The sequence below is a fragment of the Solea solea genome, chromosome 10, assembly GCF_958295425.1.
Source record: "Solea solea chromosome 10, fSolSol10.1, whole genome shotgun sequence".
NCBI lineage: Eukaryota > Metazoa > Chordata > Actinopteri > Pleuronectiformes > Soleidae > Solea > Solea solea.
In genome coordinates this window covers 25704186-25725015 of record NC_081143.1, presented here as the reverse complement: position 1 = coordinate 25725015, position 20830 = coordinate 25704186, and the positions used below count along the sequence as shown (strand labels likewise).

Genomic DNA, 20830 nt, shown 5'->3' with positions numbered 1-20830 from the left:
ATCATTTAAAGCTTGGAAACATCAAGTTCACCTGAATATTTGAAGGTGTCTACTCACTTGTTCTGTGGTGAGAACAGATAAACAGACCACGCCTCTCTGGATTCACACCAGTCTGGCTTGTACACCTCCGTCATCTTCTGGACACGGAAGCACAGACTCTGGAGGGAGGAAAACAATTGGTTGTGTCAAAATATATGTAGAAAAACTAATCGATACATGATCTCTATCTGGATTAATGTGGGTTTTTTTTCAAACCAATTCAAGATGATTTAGCAAACATAACAGTCATTTTTACTGGATGACTTTCAAAGTGACTTTGGGCAGATATCTGAAATACTTGGGACATTTCAAAAAAGTGGCAGCAGAGGTCGACCAATATCGCTGGATCATTTCTATGCCAGCTCCCATAAGAGATTACGATTGATGATTTGTTTTGGTTCAGTGCATTATTGGAAAAAAAAAACAACAAAAAAAAAACTATGATAAAAAAAATAGAGAGATTCAAGAGAATAACATTGCACCAAATCAACTGTGGAGGTGATAATTATTAATGTACACACTGAAAAAAGAAAACGGTGGACAAATGAATTATGATAAATCCTGCAATTGATGACACTCAAATGAAATAATTCTAACATCAGTAACAATGTTGAGAGTGCGGAGTGCAACAAAAGGAAGACTCCTCCGCTCACTCCTCCATTTTCCCCAGAGATATAGACGGTGGCCTTTGCAAACCAGAACGCAAATAAACTCTCTTTCTCCACAACACTCACTGCTCTCCCACTCTACTTCTTCTAGGTTTGTGCATTGGGTTTATTTGGGGCTGGAGCTGTTCACCATTGTTTGTGATGTAGTCCATAAATTACTAAAACAATTTATTTTGAAGAAATTCAAGCATATTGTGGTATATTAACTTTCCGTCACACTGGACCTTCGTGTTCAACCATCTCTCCACACTACAGTTAGCAAGTTATATGAAATGTTCTCCTTGTTATGCTTGAGCAAAGGCTCGCGAGCATCGTGGGCTCTGCCAAAGGAGACTTCTGTATTTTCTGCGCAGACTTAAGATGCACACTGATGAGGGAACTAAAGCAACCTTGTAGTTTTCATACAGCATTGGTTATTTTCTTGTTTGGCCCTGTGGGCTGTGCTTGATAAAACTTTGTTTTGCTGTGTATGCGTCTGTGGGGTTTATGTTGGAGATGGAGTTGTGTTGTGGCGTGAGCCAGTCATCCCAGATGTCTCTGTAACGGAGGGTGGAGGTGGAGGAATACTGGAGCATGCATACAGTAATGGCACATCTTTCTGACCCAATTCATGTCAGTTATAACCACAGACCATTGTAGGGCAATGGTAGAAATTGTAATTTTAAACATGACTTTTTTTAAAGAGTCATGTTCACTCACTCACTCACTCACTCACTCATCATCTGCTGCTTTAACCTCCACATGAGAGTCACGGTGGGAGAAAAGCATGGTACACCCTGGACAGGTGGAATTGGAAATTGGACACAGGTGAGTGTCCAATTTGCCAAATCTGCATGTTTTTGGACTGTGGGAGGAAACTGGAGAACCCACGCACACAAGGGGAGAATATGAAAACTCCTGAATACAGAAAGGCCCTTGTACTGACCGGGGTTTCTTACTGCACAGGCAAGAGTGCCGACCACTACACCAACCGTGTGACCTTAAGTCATTGCATGATCTGTTCATTTACAACAACAGGTGTTGGTCGCAAACAAAAGACGTTTTTTTTGGGAAAGCTATCGTCAAGAAAAAGGCTGATGCAGAGCGATCCAAGACCAGAGTGAACGTCGGTGCTGCTGCCATGGTGGCCCCCGTTTCTTCTCTATAGGTGGGTTAACTTTATTTTTTTGTGATCTTTTGAGAGTATGTTGCTTTTCGGCTTTTCAAAAAAAAGTTAGCGTCATTGAAAAGTACAGAAAGTTACAGTTTAACTGTGCAGTGTTGCGCGTTCCTGTGTGTGGGGAGTCTGAAGACGTAGCCTGCTCAAACACTCCAACACTACATTTAATCAATTTGAGTGTTATTGTTTGAAGTAATTTCTCCATTTTCTTTTTTCAGGGTATAAATACTTAATATAATACTGGGATTTATTGCAGCTCATTAGACAGAAAGAGGAAATGCTGAAATCTGTGCCACTTACATAGTCCGTCTCTTCATCAAGGTCTGTTCTGTCCTTGCGTGCATTGACTTGAGGGAAAACCTCAGTCATGAGCTGGATGAGGGGCCCCGATGCTTTGCCATTACAGTCTCGGTGGTCCACTCCTAAGCCACTACTAAGCCCAGACCCTCCGGTGATGGATCCCCCTGCCCCCGACCCATTCCTCCTTCCAGGGTCTGGATGAACAGGAGGAGGGCCCGGGGCCTGTCCGCCTGCCCGCAGCAGCTCTGGCAGCTCCAGGGAAAGAGCTCGTCGATCCATCCTCGCAGCAGAGTGCCTCGAGAGAAACAGCGGGGGTGGAGGTGGATGATGAGGCAGTAGAGGATGATGGGAGTGCGGTGGATGGGAGAGAAGGGACTCCTGCTCGGCGGCATAGGTGTGGGAGTGGGGGCTGCGGGTGCTGTGCACACGGAGGCTGCCACCGACAAGAGGAGCACCACCAAACCTGTAGCTCCTCCGGCCTAGGCTGTTGGAGCTAGACCTGCAGCACAAGAAGAAATTCATTAAACAGTTTTAAATATTCATGACTGAGTCATAAAGTTTCAACAAAGAGATAATGAGTACAATTTACAATTTAGTTAAAAAGCTAATAAGAGCATAAAAAAACATTAAGGGTTGGATGTTTACACGTAGCTTATTAAGGCTTAATGAAAATATTAAGAATTAATTACATAAATACATGCGGAAATCGGTGGCGGCTCAAAGTAAATCTACATGTTTTACCTGCGGCTCCATGCAGACTGTGGATGGTAAGGGCGCCCCCAGTTGTGATAGTTGGAACTACGCCCATGACGCTGAAAGGCACAGAAAGCAGTTCATAGTAACTATCGCTTATTTCGCCATGTTCACAATCACTGAGCAGGTACCAAAAAAGGACAATATGATGGATGAATTATGTAAATAATATTAGGGTTATTTAAATAATAGATAACATTTAGGCCCATTTATGTCATTTTGAATTATCCTGGGTATAATTGAGGAAAGTTGAAGCTACTAAATTCAAGTCATAATGTCACCACAGCACAATACAGTGGTGATTAAACGTTGTTTAGCCTCTTACCTCTCCTGCACATGGCTTTTATTTTCATTTAAAACTTGTACGTACAGTAGCTGAGTATAAGTGTGACCCTGCACATTTCTACTTTGTTGCATTGTTTTCGCAAAACAACAACTTTATATTTTTGTCTTTTCAATGACTGAAGATGAAAATGATCAACTTAGCAATGGGCAGTGGTGTCAAACTTGCGGCCCATGGGCCACTTGTGCCCCCCCCCAATCAGTTTCATGTGGCCCATCACCCTATATCAAGTTTAAATGCCTGTTTTTCATATTTATAGATTATTTATTTGTGTGTGTGTGTGTGTGTGAACTATATATCACTCCATATCAAAACAAACACTTTTATTTTGAAATTCTGAAAAAAAAAAAATATAAATATATATGTTATTGCTATATCATGGGATTCTGACTTAGGGAGATGTCAAATCTAACATACAACCACCTTTACAATTTGATCAAGCTGTTAATTTGAAGGTCTCAGGATGAGACAAATGGTGCATCGGGAATTATGGCAATCACATATTATGATTGATGGATAGAAAGTAAAAAATAAACCAAAAAAAAAAACAAAAACATTATAACACAGTTGCATAAAAGGGATGAAATCAAAATATCCATAATGCATAAAACTTCTAATTTAAATTTGTGTATAAAACATTCCACCACCACTGATGACAGATAGAGGACAGAGAAGCATTATTTCTTACTGGAACTTTGAATAGATTTTGATGAAAACATTCATTTTGAATCTGGGTTTTGTTGTTGGAACTTGGACGTATTCCAGCAACCGCAGCGACAGAGAAACATCAGAAGACTCGGTACGTTATTAGTAAATAAATGAGGAAATGAATGGAAACAAATGAAGGGAAGTTGGAATCGGTAAATAAAGAGCAGGTTAACATCATTAAGGGTCAGTCAAGCATGAATGGATAAATGAAGTAGAATGGTTGAACAGAGGAAATGTAAAATGAGAGTGTCGTGCACTCAGCAGGCTTTCATCAACTGTAATATGCAACACCCCAGATTGGCAGTTCCACTTTAAGTGTCATAACCAGCTCAGTTTGTTTCCACATGTCTCGTCCTTTCACCATGATGGACCTAATTATACATTTTTCACTTGAAAAACCCTCGCTGCCAGTCAAAGCCCGAGCCTGGTCTTTGTGAATCCATACATCTGTTCCTATAGAAACTGTAATGAAGCATAAAGTGCTGGATGTTCAATAACAGTGCACTGCATTACAGGACTTTAAAGAAAGTAAAGACAACACTGTTCATTATTGTATATTGTCTGTTTGTTCCTCACTTTACGCTGTTGAAACTGGGTCTTTGGCTGTGTTTTGTCACTTTTCTTGCAAAAGACAAACTTTTATATATGTTTTGCCAAAAATTCTGCTTACAAACAAACAAATCAACCAACAGACAAAAGTGGCTGAAAACTAATACTCATGTTGAATATTTACAAGCACAGTACTAATACAATGTCCTCCTTTAGAATGCAGCGTTCCCGCAGTCATTGAACACTGCTGATTGTGTTATACATCATATTGATTTCTCGGGGGCACTTTTACTGACACTAACCTGAGAGCAGATTACATCGATCCAGATTATGCGGTCATTAAAGATAAGTGAATTGAGTAATTAAAGGTTGCATGCTGCCATCCTTGACCCTTTTCTCTATTTTTCAAATAGTATCCATTGGAGAAAACACTTTGACTTCAACATATATCAAAATACAACCTTGTGCTTTTTTTCCTTTCACCCCAACCTGTCTCGGCATCTCCACCGATGCCTAGTGTTTGCTCATTGTGTGAATCATTGGGTTTCTCTGCTCTCTATATGATTTTGCCTTACTATGTACCTTGCCTTTAGATAATGTATGTTGTGATTTGGCTTTGTACAAATAAAACAGAATAAAAAAACCAAATGTACTTTTAAACCCACTGTGCACTTCTTGTATGTTGTTTTCATTATAATCCCTTCACTGCCTGACCGAGCCGCTGTGTCAGACGAATAACCCTAACAAAGCGAGAGTGCCCATTACACTGATAAATTCACTTGTGATTGTTGCCCCAACACAATAGAAAAATCATTATCCAAAGTTCCATCAGAGTTTCTAATACACTGTGTGGGAGAGAGGGAAACAAACGAATCAGGTGGCAAACGATTGGGACGACAAACATAAAGTATAATATTTGTCTTGATTTGTGACAGAGGATTATTCATGCACTGGCACCAAATAGTAATTGTTTTATGTGTCGTTAAAATATTGCACTTTTTAGAGGCTACTACAGTGATATCGACGCACATGATGACATGATGGCGTATTAACAATACAGTGAATCTTACACTTCTGCAATAAAACATCGAAACAAGAAGAGCAACGTTGTATATTTTGTTGAGGAGAGTGAGGAGCATTTTTTTGAAATCCTTAGAAATCCATATTTACTGTATTTTCGTCTTACAGGGCAAACCACAGATGTGGGAACGAAGAGGGAAATATTCAGTACTTATGACCAATATTTATTTTTTCAATATTATTGTGCGTTTGCCACGAAGAAATCTCTCACTGTAAGGATCACAGCTCCACCTGAACAGGGAATTGAACCCTGGACCCTCAGATTAAAAGTCTGATGCCCTACCGACTGAGCTACCCAGGCTTCGAAAGGGTGCATTTCGTGGATGCAAAATTCCCCCGGTGGACAAATTCTACAGAGGAAAATTGGTGACAGAAGCCTCATGAATGGGATGTATTTAGACATCCATCTAGGAGTTTTAGACGGGAGAAACCATCACTCAACAGAGGAGGTGGACTCAGACTCCAACTATCAGCCACCTGCAATGCTGCCCTGAGCTCTCTTCCAAAAAGAATCAACAAGCAAACACACAACAACAACAACAGTGAAGTCCAACAGCATGAATGGGGTGACGTCTGCCATCTCTGATTGTCTTGTTATTGTTTTGACTGACAGGCGCCTTTGAGGCAGAAATATATCCAACTGTACATTCACGACTGATGATTTCAGAATGTACCACCCTTAAAGTGGACTCTAACCAACTGATTTAGATGATCAAACACTTTCAGATCCGCAATGCAGAAGAAGAAGAAAACACACAAACACGTCTTGCTTATTACCAAGCTATTTTTGGTAGGAGTGATGTAACCGGTGCTTTCTGATATTGATAAACTTGGATCGCTCTTAAAGAAGAGGAGGAGACTTTACAGTGACCCCCCCCCCCCCCCCCCCACACACACACACACACCTGCTGTGTTTAACATTAGCTCCTCTGAGGTGAGAGCGTTGCTTAACTACAGCTTATCATCCCTCTGTTTTTCTTTCAGCCTGTCACCGCATCCCCCTTCCCCCGTCTCTCCCCATCGCCCCCTCTCTTCACTTCACTCAGTTTCACTGTGGATAAACAGAGGATAGGAACAGTCAATTAATAGAAGTTACCATGGCAACCATGTAGAAATATTTTAGTTCCTCACTCCTGAGGTTTCGGTTCAATAGGCACAACACTGATGCACACACACGTACTGTGTTTTATGCGATTTGTGTGAGTCGACAGTAAAACGTGTATGCACGCGCGCGCACACACACACACACAACATATACATATCCTCATGTTAAAAATGTTTCTGGTAACAGATGAAACATATTTAACAGAGCAGTACCGGTGCAAGTCCTAGAGGGCAGTGTAGCCACGAGATCGAGTGAGTTGGATCATAGGAACGATTCGAGATTCAAGAAGCAAGTGTTCAAAAACATGCAACTGATTTTGCCGTTTTTACTCTCAGAGACTCTACTCTTTACTGCCCTCTGATGGATGAATTGCTTAATAAATGTGGCAATAGAAAGGAAACAGTTCATCAGTTGTAGTGGATTAATTTTGGTTATAAAGTGATTGAACTCCCTGTTTTCAGTCGATTTCACCAAGTGATTTCCAATAGACGTCAGTCGAATGTGGGGAAAGTGGAAGAAAACTAGCTCTGTCAAGCAAAACTATCAGACCTGACTGAGGGAATGTTTGTGTGTATACAGCAGCAGCAGTGCAGTGTGGTCGCTTCTTTGTGTTTTCAGTCATAGGTCATTCACTGTAATAACCCAGTGTGTTTCCGTTTCCGCCGTCCCTTCTTGTGAGCGGCTGGAGAATGTCACCGGGTGACACGAGATCTAAACTGAGCTGATAGACTTACTGTAAGTGAGCTTTGAACAGTCACTTCTTTACTGTATATTGAAAAGTTACACTACTTTTTTCCACATAAGACAAAATTAGGGCCATATTAGTAGATTTGTTTCTGTTACCTGTGACAGTCATGGAACGTATGAACATGGTGGAAAAGTGAAAGTCACTGTGCAGTAACCAAAAAGGACAACATGATGGAGGAATTAGGTAAATAATATAAGGGTTAACGCTAATGGTAAATAATAAAGCCATCTAAATCAAATTTGAGTGATTTTTTTGTTAAATTCAGCTATTTTACAACTCATTTTTGAGACACTGAGTGTTCAAGTATAAGTTTTGGTGCTTTTTCATTTAAAACGTTTTCTACAGTAAGTGTTTTTATTTTATCATAAGTTTTAAGAAGCTTATAGAACAAACAAAAATATTTTTTTGGCAGAATTCTGTACAGGCTGATCACTGATGCGTTTCTTTTTTTCCATTACAGACAACAGTTGGTACAGAATTCACATTTCGATGAAGATCTATAATCCACGTCTTTAGTACAAGTTACATTAAAGTTGAAATGGGAAACTCATATCATCAAGAACACATCAGTAAACTTTATTTTTTTTTTCTTCCCAAGAAGCCGTCTCCATTTGATACCAGAAGAAAACACGAAACAGACGTACTGCATGTGTTTGCTTTGGCGGAGAACCCGTCTCACGACAGCTTTGTCACTGAAATAACTGTCATGTCGTCTTGTCGTGAATTCACAACAAGGTGGAAAATCATAAAACGGGACAAAATATAAACATCACACGTCTTATAGAGGTGATGATAAAAGATGTCAAAATATTTGACAGGGATGAAAATAGTGTGTGTATATTTGTGAGGACTACACAAACTATGGCACACTGTCATTGTGCCATAGGGGGAACCATTTTCAGTTGTGCAAGGAACTGCTAATCTGTTGGTTCTAAAAATAACCTTATCCAGCTCTTTAAAAAGCACTTAGCTAGCTCTACAATCATGTTTTTTTTTTTGTGTGCGTTTGTGTGAATGAGTACCAGAGAGAGGGAGCGTCTCTCCAGGCTGCTCTTGCCCAGGCTCATCATGCTGCTCTTCCTGGACTCCATGGTGAAGCTCCGCCTCTCCGAGGAATAGGACCCCCTGGTTCCAGAAAGAGCCCCAAGCTCCAGGTGGCCGTTAGGCGTCAAGGTACAGATCCTTGGGTCTGAAGGGAACCCAACAAAAGAAGGACATGTTCGGTTATTTTTGTGCTGGTACAATACATTGGGGAATTGCCATTATAATTCATTCCTGGAGTGATTTTGAAAAAACAAAGTTAGAGCTACAACTTTTTAATTTAATTAATTTAAATTGGTGTTTTGTTCATGAACCAAAAAACTATTTGTTTTTTCCTGGTTTATTTGTTCAAGAGGGAAAAGGGGAACACACAAAAATTAGAAATCTGGGCTTAGTTAAAACAAAAATCAAACCTTTATTCAATAATAAAAAATAGTTGGCAATTTGTTTAGTCATTGATTATTTAATGAAAAATCATTGCAGCCATTCAAAAAAATGTTGAAAGGACTCATAGTGTGTCCATGAAGATAGACAATTATGACAAAAGTGAAGCACATTCTGGTACAGGTCATACTGCATGTGTACATGGAGGGCGTCAACTGAAACACCCTTTACTTTAAATGGAGCAGCACCAAGTGTTGCCAAACTGCACTATGGGTCCTTTGCATTGCATCATGTGTGACAGACGGTGAGAAATATTTAATTTTCTGAGCAGCAGGGCCGGCCAATCAAACCGCGTTATTCCAATATTTCAGTATATATAATATTCTATATTCCAGTCCTCTCCATTGCCAGTGTTTTTCTTGACCGGGGCAGAGTGCACTTAACATCAACGGACACATGGCCCACATAACTTTATCATCAATTTGGCAAAAGGAGCAACTCTTGCTACAGAATTGGCAATGACAGATACTTTTCTATTAACTTCCAATAGCTGCTTCCAAGATAAGCATCAGGCCTATCTACTGTCAAGAATTAAAGCGACACTTTGGGGCATGAACCAAACTAAAAAAGGTTAATCTCTCCACCCGGACACATTTATTTACAAAGATATCTTTTTCTGTCTGTTCATGTAGCTCTTACAAAGCTTCCATCAGGATCAATTCAGTTGGTCCTGATGGGTTTCGCCGGTTTCCTCCCACAGTCCAAAAACTTGCAATGTGTGGATTATGTAAATTGGTCACTCTAAATCAGGGGTGTCAAACTTAATTTATTTCAGGGGCCACATACAGCACAATTTGATCTCAGGTGGCCCTAATTTTTCCTTTTGTTTTACAAAACATATTATGAAAAACCTGACATTTCTTGAGATAAATAATTGCAATTTCAGCAATATTATGCCATTTACACACGTTAATTACAAATCACAGACCACAGTGGATTTATAAAGGCACACAACATTTAGTCACATGTATCTGGAACTGAAAAATGTAGTATTGTATATAGTATGAAAGTTTCACAAATTCATCCTGCGGGCCAGATTGGACCCTCTTGTGGGCCGGTTCTGGCCCGCGGGCTGTATGTTTGACAACCCTGCTCTAAATTGACTGTAGGTGTGAGAGTGAATGGTTGAATGTCTCTATATGTGGCCTTGTGATGGACTGGTGACCTGTCCAGGGTTTACCCCGCCTTTTGCCCTCTGTCAGCTGAGATTGGCGACCCTCATGTGTTATGTGTCATTAGTTCTGGTCAACCATCTACAAATTGACAGTGAATATCATTACACAGCAGTTTGATGTATTTGTTTTTAATGACCTTTCCCAGCCCTCCTGCAGTGGCTTCAGGGCCCACACTTTGACAATCGCAGTTCTACATGATGTCACCAGTGCAAGATGGCACAGTGTGGCTCAATTTCTGTACAGTGGGAAGAGTTGGAGATGAGTCAGCCGTCTTTATTTATAGTCGTGTGATGTAACACTGCTCACTTCTCAGACTAATATTTGTTTGAAGGCAGATATTACCAAAAAACGGACCGCCTACACAGAAACGAGCTCAAGTTTAACAGCGCAGACATGACGTCTCTGTGCTGCGTTAGCGGACAGACAGCGAAACACCTTGTTGTCTGTGTATCGGTGTAGAAACAGACGGCAGCATTTGATCTTCTGCTGAGGTGGCACTGCTGAGATCGTACATCCTCTGCATCAGAAGCCCACTCACTCTGTGGAGAAGTGATTCCCACAGTCGCTGAAATCATGTCTAATCTTCTCTGCAGCGTGCTGTTTGCTGAGTTTGTTGAGGAAGGCTGCGTAGCCGGAACATATTTATTGTGAGCTCTGGATAAAGATAGCGCTCATTCATATTTGAACACCCCTGGCTGTTCTCCAGGTTTTGTGCAAGTTTGTAAGGCTTTGGCACGAATTTGTGTCTTACTTTTTTGGCTTTTGACACATCCAGCCTCCCTTTTCATTCTTTTGAAGAAGCTTCAAAGAGAAACAAAGACTAGTGGTGTAAATGTGAGATTCAAGTGGATTTTCAAGCATTCTGTTTTGACCCCAAAGAGGAACTCTGCTTTTAATCGCTGTGTTTGTGTTGAACCAAAAGTTAACAACATAATTCCAAAGTTAAGCATTTAAAAACCTGAATTTATCACTGAATCCGTATTTTTCTTTCACAAAAGCCACACAAGTAATTCAATACAAATGAAATAAGTGGTTAATGAGGTACATCTATAAGATAAGCAGTCGATTACAATACATTTCCACAGTCACACACGAGTGCCCTCAAATGATCACAGATTTGAAATATTTCCCTTCATGAAGGACTAAACACAAATTACAGATGTGTTCTTTTGACGCCATCTGTCCTGCATTTGTTTCACTGTAACCTTCACACTAACAGAGGACCTGATTCATTTCAGGCAGTTGAGGAACAAAAAAAACATGTCGCTCACCAGACAGCTTTATGGAGTCGTGTCTCTCACTTTCGTCAAAGTTGGAAGAAGACCGGTCATCGTCTGAATAAGAACGATTAGCATCACCCTGGAGATGAAGAGGCAGAGTTTATCACATCATCTGTGTAGATTCTCATTCATCCTGTTATCTAAAGAACTACTACTGGAACTTTTAACTTTCATGAAGAGGTTTCCCCGCTCACCCGATAGGCTTTTGCAGTTCTAAAGGTTTGTGCTGAAACACAGGAAATGTGGGCAGTGCTCAGTGTGTTCAAATGAGGTGTGTCTGTGGAGAGATGGTTTTCCTCAGGTTTGACACATAACGGCTCTTTTCAAACCATACAGTATGTCTTATATCACAGGGCTCTTTGAAAAATGCATAATAATGTATCCCCACCTGTTTCCCCTCTAATTCTGATTATTTTAAAGGTGACATCGAATGCTTGTATCACACATATATGTTAGTTATGGAGGTCTACTTACATATATTAACATGTTTTCATGATTAAAAACCTCCTAATCGCTGCAAACGAGCCGATCAAAATATCTCCTCACTGACGCTCTCGTCAGCCGCGCTATTTCAGACCAAACAGTTGCTGTGATTGGCCAGCCAACGAGAGCTTTACAACTGTCCTGTGATTGGCCAGGTACCTGGAAGTGACGTAATAGATAGGCCAGCTCTCAGATACACAGCTCCCCCTCTGGCACGGTGGATGCTCTGCATCTCAGCAGCTACAACGAGAGTAGTTCTTCTTCTTCTGCGGTTGAATGTACGCAACCGGATGTGCCCGGACTAGTGCCCGCACCGGGAGGCGCTACGGTGGTGAGGATTTCTGATGACGACATCAAATTAAGGAAGTGTCGATCCGCTTCGCAGAGCCCAGGAAAACAATACAACACTATTTTCTCAGCAGTGGCTGAACTGTTTGTTCTGAAACTTTAGGGTTTCATAAACGAGGTAATGACGCAGATACACACACAAACGCAGCGTTAATTGGAGCTTCCGGTCTATGTCACCTTCAAGTATTTCTGTGTAAGTCTGTGGGGTCTGGCATTTTTGGTTACACTCTGTCTGCCATTTTTCTGTGACTTGCTGGTCGATGTTGCACAAGTGATTGATGATGGTCAGTGTGCAGGGTCAGGCACACCACAAGGAACCACAAGTCCAGAACAAGATCACTGCACTAGGCGTCAGGTTATTAGAATAAAGTAAAACAAAAAATCCCATTTAAATTTCCCCAGGGAAACAAATCAACCGACAAAGCTCAAAACCAGATGTAAGACCAGCCCAAGTCTACGCTCCTTCCCATCAGAGCCCTCAAATTAAAATGGCAGTGGGTTTTTGGGAGTAAATTGGCTCAATAATCTCAAATTTCTCACTATACTAGGCACATTGTGGATGAGCAGAGGATTAGGCACTGACACTGAGAGAGAGAGATGACTCTCATGGCGTGAAAAGACGGATGGATGTGTTTTGTTTTGGTCTTTTGAAAAGATCAATCAGAGGCTGATTTGTGTCATTGATTCCCTTCCCACTCACACACATGCTCTAATCCGTGTTCGACAACTCAAGCACACTACAGTTTTCCAATGATCACTCAGCCGGTTTGACAGTTGATGGCAGGGGTGCCTCTGTCATTGCAACCAAATAAACATGTGGACTTTGACATGGAGAATCAGCTTATATGCAGCAGGCTGAAGCCTTACCTCTGCCTGAAAGCCTTCAACCAAAATGGCGACCAGCAGGTTGAAGAGGACGTAGTTTCCAAAGGTCATCAGGGCCACAAAGTAAAGGGCTGCAAATGGTGAAGTAGCTGCCATACCGTTGTACAAAACCACGTTCCAGTCTTCCTGGGTCAGAATCTGAGAGAAAGGCATATGTTGTTCATGTACAATAATGTTAACATTAATATTCTGGACAATCTGACTAACAGGTGATTTTGGTAAAGTGCAGAGTTAATATGCAATATGTTCACTGCTGTCTGCCATTAACATGACATCAACTTCTTTAGCTGGATAACTTCTGTTCATATTACCCTTAGTACCTGTGACATGTGCAACAATAAGATGTTGTGACGCTGGTAAGTCATGGGAAAACCTATTTAGAACACAGTTGTTTCTTTATCAAAACACTGTCATTTGGGGTTATGAATCATATCTCATGAGGCAGGACAATGTTATATTGTCTGCACAGAATCAAGTCTAAGGAAACGCATGTGAGTCATCTGCATAGAAACAGAAATGTAGGTAAGTAAGATACAGAGATGCGTGTTTGTGTGTGTTTCCGTGATATGTTGCTTACCTGGAAAACTGTGACAATGGCCCATAAGAGGGAGTCAAAATTTTTCCTATCTGGTACTGTGTCACCAGTCTCCGTCTTCAGACTAAACTTACAACCAAAGATGTGCATCCCCAAGATACTGTAACACAACAGCAAATCATTTGATTAAGACTGAAAAAGGTAGCATCTGTGAAATCTAACTAATAATTAAATGTGCATCTCTTTAGGCATAATGAATGCAAGCCCCCGTTTTTTGAGTTACTGAGACGTTGGCCTTGTAGCGCTGTTCTTAGTCTCAGGTGTTTCTCAGGAGAATCACTCTGTGCCATCAGTTTTTTTTTTTTTGTATTTCCTTGCCAGGGATTATGGAGATGGATGTAAATAGTAGAGTGTCCCTAAGCCTGGTTACATAATCTGTTCTGATGGCTTTAACTTCACCATAAAGTAACTCACTAATCATGCAATTTTACAGGTCTTTTGCAGGAATTCCTTTCTGTATATGTACTGTAAGTTGAGTAAATAATATCAGAGTGTGTGAAAATTAGTGATTAGTGAAGTTAGTGATTGAGACATGATGGTGTCATTTCACTAAATCACAGGATGGGGCTACAGCTACAAGTGCAGTGAAACAGAGATGTCAACTCCTGTGCTCATTGATCGTACACTGTACTGCTGCCATGGCAGGGCTTGAGCACTTTCAAATGCCTCCTTGTTATCTGGCTCCAGTTCGTTAAGAGTCTGCTTGTTAAGATCTCAATTCATTCTCAAGTGCAGGCTCATTATTTTGCACCCAAGGCTAATAGCTACTGCAGAACATGGTGACCTGCATTACAGCTGCAGCTGTTACGCAGGTGCACATTCAAGTCGCTATGACATGAAGCTCTTGGAGCAATGATAGCTTAGGCATACATACGTATTTCTGATTAAAATGAACTCTTAAGAAGCCAATAGTGACGTAGCAGGATGACACAGCTAAACATGGAAGACAGCTGGGGGACCTTTCGCCAACACCAATGCCTGATGCATTAGATTGGTATGTTGGGTTGGGTTGGGGTGAGAGGGGGGCATCGAAACACTCATATAGTGGTTGATTGGATGCAACTTAGTAAACTCCCCCAAGTACAAGATTTGTCACAGTGGATTTGTGGCCATGACAGCCTCTAAAGATTCAATAGGAATATTGGAAAAACCGCTATTTTGATATCATAGAGTGTTGTGTATATAACAAATAAAGAACTTATAATAAATAATAGAACTTAAAAGAATCCCATTTAGACAATTATGATCAAAACAACCCTCACAGACATCTATCATCATCATCATCATCTAGTAGAGCACACAGATGTTTAACCTTACCTGAAGATGAAGATGAAGAGCATGAGCAGCATGCAGAAGGTGGCCACATTGTCCATGGTCTTCATGAGGACCACCAGCTGTCTCCTCAGAGCAGGCATGAACCTCACCAGCTTCAGCACCCTCAGCAACCTGAAGGTCCTCAGCACTGACAAGCCGCCGTCAGACTGGCCGACAATCTCACACACACTGAGATGAACACAGACGACCACAAAGACAATTATACGTAAGTACTGATCTGCACCATTTCCATTAAAAGTTTATGCCGTACAATTACTAGGTGGGGTAAAATAGGAAACACCTTTAAACCTTAATGAATGTTCCCTTTTGTCAAAATTGTGTTAAAGAAGTGTTCATTTACCTTTATGATCATTTTGAAATTTGAACTTTAAGGCGTTTCCATTGTCTACCCCATTCAAACCAATTATAAATACTTGAAAACACCACTTTCAGTGGCTTTAATTTGATAGGGGGGCATTATAACTTTTATTTATATTTAAAGCTGCATAAAAATGTTCAGTCTCATTTCTTTAAAAACAATGTGTATCTTCTGGTGCCCCGTCCGCAGGAATTCTGAATAATTGGCGAAACACTGTCAGGGCCTCTTTATGATGTACTGTAAGTAATCTGGCACTGCTGGAGGATTTTTTTAAAACTATTTGTGGGTGCCTCTTGGCCTTTTGATCTATATGTCAAACTGTTGGGGTCATCTTGCTTGTTGCTGTTGCTCTCCATCTTTGCCATTCTTGACATTAAATTAATCACTTCCTCTGGAATGTCCCCGGGGAACACAAGAACCTTTGGTTTATCTTATCTTGCAGTGATTAACGTGTCCACCTAGGGTTCTTTAGGTTTTAGACATTAGAAGCATTATCAAGCTCTGGCTTAAATACTTAATGACTTTAATAAATGTTGTTTTCAGGTGGAAAGTAATCACAGAACGGAGATCACAGAAGTTTTACCTTATTGTTTAAGGTGGGCTTTAAACCTTTCCTGAGTTGTTTGTCTCCTAATGGAGGTGGGGATCAAAGGCTCGACACAGAACCTCGAAATAGCTTTGACCATGCTTTAGCAAATATTGAATGGGCACATGTTTACAGAGCAGCTTTGTTTGAATAGCAAAGGACATTCAGACTGTAGAAGAGAGAGAAATTGGTCGTGGTGAGAGACATTAGAAGACAGATGTTGATATGTTCAATCCATGCAAATCTTCTGTGATGGGCGACACATTTGATCTTGTTCAGTTTTAGTCGGTTTGATGTGTATTTGATCTCAGGGATCATACACTGAGGTGCTCAGCCAAATGAATTGGACAAAATAATGCTGGCAGATCAAAAGCACTGCCACTCACCTAAAGCTTCAAGCAAATATAACAAAAGACAAACCCTGTGTGCTGCTGTCTGACTCTCACATTCACATACGTACAGGTGGTACATTCACACCCGGCAGAATGCAGATGACAATCCGACAAAGCATGAAGTGAATAATTCAAAATGCAGGTTCGCGTTTCACAATGGTCTGGAAAACATGACAGCATGCACCTAAATTGCTATGCATCTGTCTGTTTCCCATAAACATAGGTTAGTTTTAGCATCCAAAGTTCCCCTTTGCCCCCCTCCTAAAAGTAGACCTGTAATAAACATCAAACCCCAATTCAAATCTGTTTTAGCCGGATATGACACTTCCTCATATCTGTATACAGTATTTTGATGTGGCAATTCTGTATGTCTTGCATCAAGTAAACTATCACAACGGGAACAGGTTGTACACATCCTCAGTTGTACCTTATGATGACGATCACTCCATCAAACACGTTATAGGGATTTCGCAGGTAGCTGAACGAACCAAAAGCTGTGAGTTTGAGGATCATCTCCAGGGAGAACATGCTGGTGAAGACGATGTTGCAGATCTCCAAAACATTGGTGAGCTCCTCTGGCTGACAGAGCACGGGGACACAAAAAAACAGAGAAGTGATTGGAAGAGAGGAATAAAGGAAAGGGACTTAGCAAGCAGAAAAAAAACAAACATTTATTCACCGACCACTTTATTAGGTCCACAGAACACCTAATGAAGTGGTCTTCTGCTGCTGTGGCCCATCAGCTTCATGATTCAAGGTGTTGTGCATATTCAGAGATGGTCTTCTGCATACCTTGGTTGCAACGAGTGGTTAATTGAGGCACCATTGCAAGTTATTGTTGCCTGACAGTCATTTTGAGCCAGTCTGGCCATTATCCTCATACCTGTGGCAACAACTAGGTATTTTTCCCCCAAGAGAACTATACCACTCTGTGGATATTTTGACTTTTTTCAGCCCAAACCCTAGAGATGGTTGTGTGTGAAAATCTCAGTTGATCAGCAGCTCCTCAAATACTCTGCCCTATAAAAAGGTGTTACTGATCACAATAACAGTGGCTCTGTTCAGTTTGTGTGAGCGAACCAGCCTAAATAAAACTCAGCCATCATTTATACATGTGATTTTACAAATGTGACCTGTAAATATGATTGCTGTATGCCTAATGAAGCCGTAGTGTTAAGTGTATCTACCATCATTACAAACTAACAGACAAAATAGCCTAGCATAACATTTCTGATCTTGTACCAAAACAGCATATTTTGCAAAATTAGCTAACTGGTACCAGAGCAAAAAGTCTATTGTTATTGTAATGATTTACTGTAGCAATATTAGATCATTGTTGGCCTCAGCTCCGAGGTATGACTTACCTCTGTAGTTTGGGCCGAGAAACACATCATGTCAGCAAGCTAGTTAAACATGCTAGCATGAGTGTATGCATGTAGGAACAAGCTGTGCACAGCTGTGTGATATACGGTAATTAGGGTTATTGGTGTTAGCATACAGATTATCAAGGCTAAATATGCAATGCACATTTCTGTGCACCTACAAAGTGAATGAAAAACACGTTTAGATCTAAATTAAGCATTAATCCAGCTTGTCATTTGTTAATTTTCTTAGAATATTTAAATTCAAATGAAACCCTTGTGTGACCCAATGCAGCAGAAGCCAATCACAGAAAGACTGGGGTCAAAATGTTTGTAAGAAATACTTACATTAATGACATTAATGATTGTTTGTTATTAACCCTAAGCCCTGGACAGGTGAAACGTTGAAGCATCAAACTATGGCCCCAAAATTTAGGATTTAAGCTACTTTTTTAACACATTAGAGATGACTGAGTAGAATGCAAGGGATTTGGTACACACATGGTAACAGGAGAGGCAGTACAATAAAAAAAATGAGGACACAATATGTGACTGCAGACATCATCTTGTGCAGGAACATCATGTTCACTGTCAAGATATTTCTCAGAACTTGGTACTTGTCAGTCATACGCTGAGGCTGTCACTTTTCTTCAGATAATCAGATATCCATTCAAACGTAGGGGGGAGTTCAACCTGAGTGTAAAATACACAGACTAAAAGACCATTAGACCGTCTGAAGTAATAACAGCATGGTCCAGGAGAGGGCTCTCTCAGTGGAGCTTGGATCGATCCACTCTATATCCATTAGAAAAATAAGACTGTGATGTTGTTTTGCTGTGAAAATGGAGGACAGAAGAAAGCTACACCATCCTCCTGAGTGCAGAATAACAACACCAAAGCATCCGAAAAGCCGTCTCTGGAATTATTTCAGGTTCTACACGGTGGATGACAAACAGACGAGACAAATAATGTAATCATGTAATCATCTGGGTGTGTGAAGTGGGGGTAACATCCAAATATATTTGAAGGAACAGTGTATCACAGAAACAAATCATTCAACTTGATTTTTGAAGAAAATGTGACAACCTTCATAAACATGTACACTTAAAGCACACAAATGTACATTCAATGACAGCGAGATAATCATATTTTACTGTATTTCTGGTATGAAATGAATAAAGGCCAGAGCTAAATTCTTATTTTCTCCCTGTCTATCTATTGGGCTCTTCCTCCTTGATTCCACATTGCTTTGTCTAACGTTGACAGCCATTTCACTTACTATTTATTGAAAAAGTCCAAACTGATTAAAGGAGGACAAAAGCCATTATACTGACACATGGATGCATTTAGTGCAGCAAAGAAAAACAAAACCCCAACATATTGTTATGAGTATTATTGGCAATAATTAAAATAGCTGGCATGTTATTGAAATGCGTTATTGTGTGCTTTGCTGGTCTACATCCCCTTTTGTTTGCTCCTTTCTTATTCAGACATTACCAATTTTGTCATCAATTATGGGCGCAGTGGATGCTTTCATTATAAGTTCCTATCTCCACCTGAAATAAACTGGTTTGTAAATCTATGGTGAAGGAAGTATCCAATCAGTCTAGTAACTAAGGTGTGTTAACTCCTCAACGGACACCATAGAATACATGGAAAAAAAGACATCACAATATAGCGATTCTGCAATAATGAACATATTAAAAGACACATAATGCTATGTAACAATAACTGAACAATACAAAATGTCCACAAAGAAGCAAAATGATGTCAAGATACTAGTGAGTTACACTGCTGGAAAGATTTCTCCAAATTCAAATTTTGATTTTTTTTTAGGCATCAGTATATCAATAATCATTTCTGGCTAGATCAGGGGTCTCAAACTCAACAGACCTTGGGTCCTTAGAGTGTCCATTGGCCAGAAAGGAGCCAGACAAGTGAGGAAAGGTGTTTCGATGAGGAGCAATATGTATATTTCACAATTTAAACAATTTGAATCCATAAATAACATAAATGACGTAGCTTTGCTTTGAGTCTAACTGTGGTGTAAGTGCTACAGGATGAATGGAGTCATTGCAGGCTTACATTTGTATTTTCTGTTACACCAAACTTCACCTTTATCTGAGTTGTAGAACCAGGAGAGGTATTTTCTTCTCTAACAGATCAGCTGGGTCAAAGCCCGTGTCCCTCTGTGCTTATTCTGTGCAATAGACGCTCTGTAATCTGCTGCAGGTCAAACGGTCGCAGCAGCATGAGCAACAGTGTGTTTAAAAAACGCTGGCATTTTGACCCGGCAAGGATTTAAGACCGACTTTCGTTCATCTTTGGTTTTGGAAAGCAGTTACTGCATGTAGCACTATGTCATTCCTTAATCACCTGCTGTGAGTTAAGTTTGTGGGTCATGTCTGTGAGTTCCCCCCTGTTCACCTTGCTGGCAGCCGTGCCCACACATGCTGCGTTTAAAAGGCATAGCGTTGTTGGCAGCCAGGCTTCATTATAATTTGATAATAAGTGGTTGGTCATATGAAATCAGTAGGGGGTCCACATGTGGCCCTCAGACTATGAGTTTGACACCTCTGGGCTAGATAATTTGCCCATCAGAGCAAATATCAAAGATCCTCTTCAGTCCCTAATAAATTGTATGAATAACATTAAATCCTGGATGGAGTTACATTTCTTGAATCTAAATGAAAATGAGACAGAAATTGTAGATTTTGGAATTAGTGACAGAAATCTTGGCCTTTTAGCTTCTTTTGCCCATTCTTCTGCCTTCTCCTTTAAACTGGACAACTAGATTAGTTTGGTTGTTAAAAACTGTTTATTACATCTCTTGACAAAAGTAAAACCCTATATATTCATGTTTTTATTATGTCAAGACTGGATTACTGTGATTCTCTACATGTGGGTATAACACAGTTTGTCGTTGTCGATGTTATTGCTTGTTTTAAAGGTTTTAAATGGGCTTGGCCCCAATTTATTTATATAATTTGGTACATCCCCAAACTCCTGCCAGAGTAATGAGATCCTCAAGCCAGAGGGATGGCATAAATAAAATAAAACTCACTCATTGTCTACCGTGTTTTAGAGCAAGAAGG

The 20830-nt window shown here is 40.4% G+C and overlaps 1 protein-coding gene and 1 non-coding gene across 2 annotated transcripts in view; both read right to left on the bottom strand.

Moving 5' to 3' along the window:
• LOC131466963 (voltage-dependent T-type calcium channel subunit alpha-1I-like) overlaps window positions 1-20830 on the bottom strand; it is a 230690-nt gene that overhangs the window by 59167 nt on the left and 150693 nt on the right. The window contains exons 11-19 of the mRNA XM_058640603.1: window positions 16802-16953; window positions 15021-15206; window positions 13686-13803; window positions 13091-13246; window positions 11384-11471; window positions 8475-8641; window positions 2908-2978; window positions 2167-2665; window positions 58-158 (exon numbers count right to left, since the gene is read on the bottom strand). Of these exons, the coding sequence (XP_058496586.1) occupies window positions 58-158; window positions 2167-2665; window positions 2908-2978; window positions 8475-8641; window positions 11384-11471; window positions 13091-13246; window positions 13686-13803; window positions 15021-15206; window positions 16802-16953 (1538 nt within the window). The remainder of the gene's footprint in view (window positions 1-57; window positions 159-2166; window positions 2666-2907; window positions 2979-8474; window positions 8642-11383; window positions 11472-13090; window positions 13247-13685; window positions 13804-15020; window positions 15207-16801; window positions 16954-20830) is intronic.
• Window positions 5828-5900, bottom strand: trnak-uuu (transfer RNA lysine (anticodon UUU)). The gene has a single exon. It is a non-coding gene; the product is annotated as a tRNA-Lys (tRNA).